Raw genomic sequence first — 6,349 nt, 5'->3', positions numbered from 1 at the left:
ATGACGGACTGTAAGCCAGTCAAGACACCGATGGCCAATACCTCTTTGGATTCAGATTCAGGGGGTGAACCATTTTCTGATCCAACCAACTACAGGTCGGTTGTTGGTGCTCTACAGTACATTACACTTACCCGGCTTGATGTGTCATTTGCAGTAAATAGAGCGTGTCAATTCATGCATGCTCCAACTAATGTTCAGTGGCAACTTGTAAAGCGCATACTTCGTTATCTCAGAAGCACCAACACTCATGGTCTTCTTCTGGAATGTTCCCAGTCTCGTACTATTATATCCGCACCCGAGAGCCTATTTGTTTATTATTTATCCTTGTGGTGTGTAGACTATGCTACCTTGTTTTTCGGTGTGGCTTTCACCGTGATGGTCAAAGGGTACATTACTAAACCTATTTTATTTCTTGTTTCCTTCCTCTCAAAGTCCTTGAGGTGTGGACCTAAGCTCGGACCTTTTTGATACTTGATCTGTCCTTTCTGTTGCATAGGATGCAGGGTCCTGCGTGCATCTGATCTTACATCCGATGCTGCTGTCATAGCTGTTTTGAGTGAGACCTTATGTGGGGCCCACATGCCCTTTGTCGAGGGTGCTGTTGGTGCCCTGTCATGGTTGACTACAACCCTAGCCTCCCTTTTATTTTGGTGACCTCTTGAATGGGCCTATAGGGCCCAAGTCATGCTTTTAAAGTTAATGTACTTGGGCAATTAAATGACCTCACCCAAGTTAAGTAGACAATTAAAAGACCCTACACAAACAGGCCCTAGTGGGTATTTTTATATATAGGATAGCTAGGGCTATCCCTTAGCCATTTTCTCACTTCTTTCCTAACCTAATCTTGAAATGAGAGGAGAGCTTTGAAGAGAAGAGGCGACAAGGAGGAGAAGAAGGAGAAGAAGGTGGGATCAATTGCTTGAGCTTGGATCTACTTGGAGGACCTCTTGTGTACCTCAAATCAGGTAGGCCAAGAACACTGTTGTCTCTCCCTTCTCTTTTCTCTTTTCGGTTGAGCTTGGATGGCCCTCCATGTTCAGTTTTGAGCTTAGATGGCTCACCTAATTTCAGTCTTGAGCTTAGGTTTCCTCTTGGAACCAAATGGTTTAGCCTAAGCTGTGTTTTTGGGACTCCATTAATATGGTACAGTCCTACTAGGACCTCTATTTTGACCTCCTGCTAAATCTATTTGATTCTAGAGTTTCAACCACCCAAGGAAACCACCATAGGACACCCTCCTCCCTAGTCCCTTGGAACTTAAAGAACCAAATGGGGCAAATATGGGCTGTTAAGGACCTTAAAATCACACCTGAGTTGCATCGGATGTAAGGTCGGATGCATGCAATGTTGAATCTGATGTTAAATTTGATGAGGCCTGAGCCTATAGGGAAGGCCGGATGCAAGGTCGGATGCATGCGATGTTGAATCCGATGTTAAATCCAATGAGGCCTGAGCCTGCAGGAAAGGTCAGATGCATGCGATGTTGAATCCGATGTTAAATCCGATGAGGCCTGAGCTTGCAGGAAAGGTCGGATGCATGCGATGTTGAATCCGATGTTACTTCTGATGCTATTTTAAAGCCTATAACTTATGTAATTTACGGGGGTTTCTCTATGAGACCCTCCCTACACTCTCTCACACTCTTACTCACTTCGTTAGGCATCAATACACGTGTAAGGGAGTGAATTTGAGCGGGAATCGTTGCGCTTATACAAATTCTATTACAAGTAATCGGTGAGTGGGTTTTGGGTTATTGTTTGGTTTGTTTATACTAAATGTATCTTTATTATACCACTTGTATCATCATTGAACATTTTGCACAATTACATTACTTATCTTGATTGTGGATTTATATGATGATGTTATGAAAGGTATTTTGTGCTACTTGCATCATCATTGAATATGCTGCATAATTGCATTTGATTTTGGAATGATATGATGATGTTGAGAATTATGTTTCATCTTTGTATCAGGTGACGGTGCCAGGAAATGCCGGCACCGGGACCCTAGAAATGTATGTGAACTTACATTGCATGCCATGATGGTCTATATGCGCCGTGTTGTGCTGGTACCCAAGTGTTAGATGGAATGGGACGTTGATATACCTAGAATATCTCTCGACACGATAGGAAGCATGTAGTATAACTATGGTTAGGACTTCGTTCCCTATGCTAAGACCCTTACCAACAGGGGTTTAGGTGTTGGGTAAGCAGAGCACCTGATGCCTGTGGAGAGTTAGAGAGGCCAGGCCAGGGGTAGTAATAGTTATTGGGGTCTACCTCTGGGTGGTGTTGGCTATGACCGGCGTGGGCCCCATGGTAATAATTGAGGTTGCGTTGTGGTGAGCATAGAAGGATCCACAGTGTCTACCCGAGTTATTGCAGTAGCATATATCCATTGACTTAGTATTGTGTGTTAGGTGATAAATGAATTGATAATTGCATGCATCATGGACTATTTGTGATTGTGTGATTGTGCATCCTCTTTTCTTTCTCATTAGTTCAGTGGAGCTTACCCCCATTTACACATTCTTTTAGATTTTGATGTAGATGATTGGTACTTTGCTGGACTCGAGGTCCACTCTTCGAGTTATGATAATTCTGGTACTATGGAACCAGAGGCTGTGACAGAGGATCATGGTGATGGTTGCCCCTGTGATGATTGTGCCTACGGGCCGTACTGTTACTTGGGAATCGATCCGTTTTGTTATTTTGAGAGCCTTGTGTTTTATATAAACTTTTATGTATTACCTTTTTGGTAGTTACTTGATGGTCACAAGAATTTTGTAACTATGCTACTTATTATCATTAGCTAACGAACATCTTATAATTATTTAATGTACGCTTCCGCAAACTCTGACCTATCTTGGAATGTAATATTCCTTTGTCTTTCGTACTCTGAGATTATTGTATTTTAATATTGGTTTATGACTGTGGGTTGAGACATTGTATCTATGATCCTAGTAGCTTATTGGGATGACGTGTGTCGTCCTAGTCACACATTTTATTGTATTTTATCCCTTGTCCCTGGGTGTGACACGTACCCTTCAGGCGTTTTCGGATGCAGACTGGGTAGGTGATAGTAGTGACCGAAAATCCATTGGAGGGTTTGCAATTTTTCTTGGACCTAATTTGGTGTCCTGGATTTCTCGTAAGCAACTCACGGTTGCTCGATCCTCCACTGAGGCAGAGTACAAGGTCCTCGTTGATGCTTTGGCCGAGTTAATTTGGTTGGAATCCTTATTATTGGAGTTGGGTTATCCTTTGAATGGGCTGCTGTTACTCTGGTGCGATAATATTGGTGCTACCTATCTCTCGGCAAACCTAGTGTTTCATGCCCGCACCAAACATGTGGAAATTGATTTCCACTTTATTCGTGATCGTGTGGCTAAGAAACAATTGACTGTCCGGTTCATCTCCATTCATGATCAGCTGACGGATACATTTACCAAAGCTCTTGCCACCACTCGATTTGAATTCTTGAGAGACAAACTAAAGATTCGGTTGCTTGATTCTCCACCTTGAGGGGATGTATCAATACCATATAGTTTAACCGACCCAATTTTCTTCTTATCAACCGAGACGGTTCCAGCTGGGTGAGCACATGTTTATCACATGTGTCATTGAGTGATCGATCTCCTTCCTATTCCATTTGATATTGGTTTCCATGTATATAAGATTGAGTCGGTAGAGGATTCCTTAGGATATTTTATTTCATTGTGTATGGATTTGTTTCCTATTGGTTTCTAAAGTATGAGTTCTCTTTGTAATCTCTCAATTGATTTATTATATTAAGTTAGTGACTCTCCAGGAGAGAGCCACGGCAGAATTCCCAACATTATAGTCACTCATGATCCTCCACCAGAAATGATGTAATCAATCACTAGGGATATAATATATAGATATACATCAGAAATAAAATAAACAAAAAAAAAAAAAAAAAAAAAAAAACTCCCCCAATACAATTCTTTTATTTCACTTCATATCTTTAATCCTCAAATTGCATCATCAGCTTACTATCAGACCCTGCTCAAGGAGAAGAAATACCCATCTTTCATCAGATCTTATAAACTTAACTAACTGGTTTCATAATCAACAACTTAATTAACTGAGAAAAAAAGAAAAACAATAGAAGACGAAATGAAACATACTGTTGGAATTCAATGTTAATCTTGGAAGCATTAGAATTCGCAATTGTGGCAAAAGCGGTGGCAGAGAGGACGATGGTGGTGCCAGAACTGGAGGGCTTGCTGACTGTATCAATCGCACGGTCTACGATCTTAATCTGAATTGTCTCACCTTTCACGCAGGTTCCCTTCTTCACCGCACTCAAGCAATCCACTAAGTACTGTCTCCCACAAGATGCTCCGTTATCCCAAATCCCTTCTCCTGCTGCCCCGAACAGATTGTTCTCCGGGAACTGGCTCGTGTCATCACCGTAACAAGTCGTTGCTGTAAAATAATAACATCATATCAAACCCAAAACCAAAATGATTAAATTAATTAATTGTAGAATTCCAAACAATCTATGATAGGCTATGGCCTCTCCAATGGCAGTGGTAGTTACGTATGTATGGGGGATCGTATTGGGCTGCAGTGCCCACGTCACCATGAGAGAAATGGAGGAGTTCTGCGAGGGAGAAGAAGAGTAGGAGCCATTGAATACCACGAGATTGCTGAGGCTTAAACATCCTGCAAAGCTGCAAAATATTTTTTGAACTAATGATTATTAGATCGAGGCGACCTTTCTCTTCTCTTCTATGATTCTCATTTTATTAGCATAGGAGCATTCTATTCCGTATGCAAAGAGGTTTATGGATTACCTGAAGCGAATGGAATCACAGCGGAAGGGATGATTGAATGCGACATGCAATTACGAGCAGATCACTATCTCTACAGGCTTCTCCACAGAGAACTCTACACCACAAAACCCTAGGCAACGATGGAAACCCTAGGAAAAACACAGAACTTGGAAGAGAGGGAGAGAGACGGCTCCTCAAAAGATATGAAAAATTAATAGTGCTAGGGTTTAAGCCTAATACTTATACCCTCGGCGCCCCTCTCACTTGGTCAACTTCCACTAGAGGTCTAGACCGAATAGAGAAGGGGAGGGGTTTGTCACTTAAGTGACCGCCCCCTCGGGAACTCGGGTCTCGCGTGGCCAGTCCCTTGTGGGTGCACTAATTGGGTCCAGCCCATTATCGTTTTACATCTCCCACTCGCCCACACAGGGCGCATAAATTATGCATTCAAGTTTCTTTCATTCCGCGTTATCCTCCATACAGGTAATGGGGCGTGTGACCTGTCGAGATGATACAAGGTAGGAGTACTATATCAAACTTCCATCTAGCCAACATAGTACATCACTCTCAAAAGTCTCAAAATACCCCAAACGATCCACTTACACCCGATCTATGTAATGTACTCATGATTATGTCGATCACAAGTACGACACGTCGCCCCGGCAATGAGTCACAAAACAGAGGTATAACGTCCGAAGGTTTTTCCTGAGCCCCTCATGTCAATCCAAATATCCCCAATAGCTTTCCCAATCGCTTCCCGTTGGACCGCATCATCCATGATCCTAAGGAGAACGTCAAAGTAGCGTCATTGGGTATCTTTTTCATGACATTGTCTTAGGTAATAAGGGTATTGTGGGATTAATATAATCCACATGGCTCACACAGCGACGAAGTAAGGATCCATTCGGTCACTCTCACAATCGATCAATATAAGCACATGCAGTATGATATGCATGCTATGGCGTAACTCCCACTAGGGTGGGCATGTCACTCGCAGTAAATAAACGCCATATAGATTTTAGTCTAGTCGCTACTCTAAGCGCCTAACCTGAGTCTCTAGCACAGTCACCCTTATGGTTTCTGCCTAGAACCTCACATTTGACTTCTAACAGGCTACTTAGAAGTGTGGTATCTTCCAAGTTGGACCAAGTAAATGTCTAATCTTAGCTCTAATTAAGTTGCCATAGAGCACACATGCTCATGGGCTCATCTCGCTCGCTATGCTCCAGCGCCGAGGCGAATCACCCGTGTGAGTGGGTCGATTCCATGCCTAGTGACATCTTTACAAACAATGAATGTATACACACAAGATTACTCAAACAAATATATGCTCATCAATAAATGTAAGAGAAATACAGATAAATGTCAATCACAAACAAAGTGTTCTGAAAACAAATACATATCAGATCCGCCTGAGTCCCAAGTTCCTAACGTGAACTAGGAAAACATCTCTGGCAATGGGCTTAGTCAACGGATCAGCCAACATATTGCCAGTAGAGATATACTACAGAACAACTTCACCTCGCGCTACCATGTCTTGAATGTAGT

General features: G+C 42.3%; 1 protein-coding gene across 1 annotated transcript; it reads right to left on the bottom strand.

Annotated features, from left to right (window-relative positions):
- Positions 1-4,071: 4,071 nt before the first annotated feature.
- LOC122672188 (EG45-like domain containing protein) lies at positions 4,072-4,736 on the bottom strand. The gene is made up of 2 exons (XM_043869685.1): positions 4,567-4,736; positions 4,072-4,451 (listed from the first exon to the last, which is right to left on the bottom strand). The coding sequence occupies exons 1-2, from the start codon at positions 4,688-4,690 to the stop codon at positions 4,072-4,074; spliced, it is 504 nt and encodes a 167-aa protein (XP_043725620.1). The 5' UTR covers positions 4,691-4,736.
- Positions 4,737-6,349: the final 1,613 nt, after the last annotated feature.

This window comes from Telopea speciosissima, chromosome 8 (assembly GCF_018873765.1).
Source record: "Telopea speciosissima isolate NSW1024214 ecotype Mountain lineage chromosome 8, Tspe_v1, whole genome shotgun sequence".
In the NCBI taxonomy this organism is placed as follows: Eukaryota; Viridiplantae; Streptophyta; class Magnoliopsida; order Proteales; family Proteaceae; genus Telopea; species Telopea speciosissima.
Note: the sequence above shows the minus strand (reverse complement) of the source record. Positions and strands in the feature narration are given on the sequence as shown.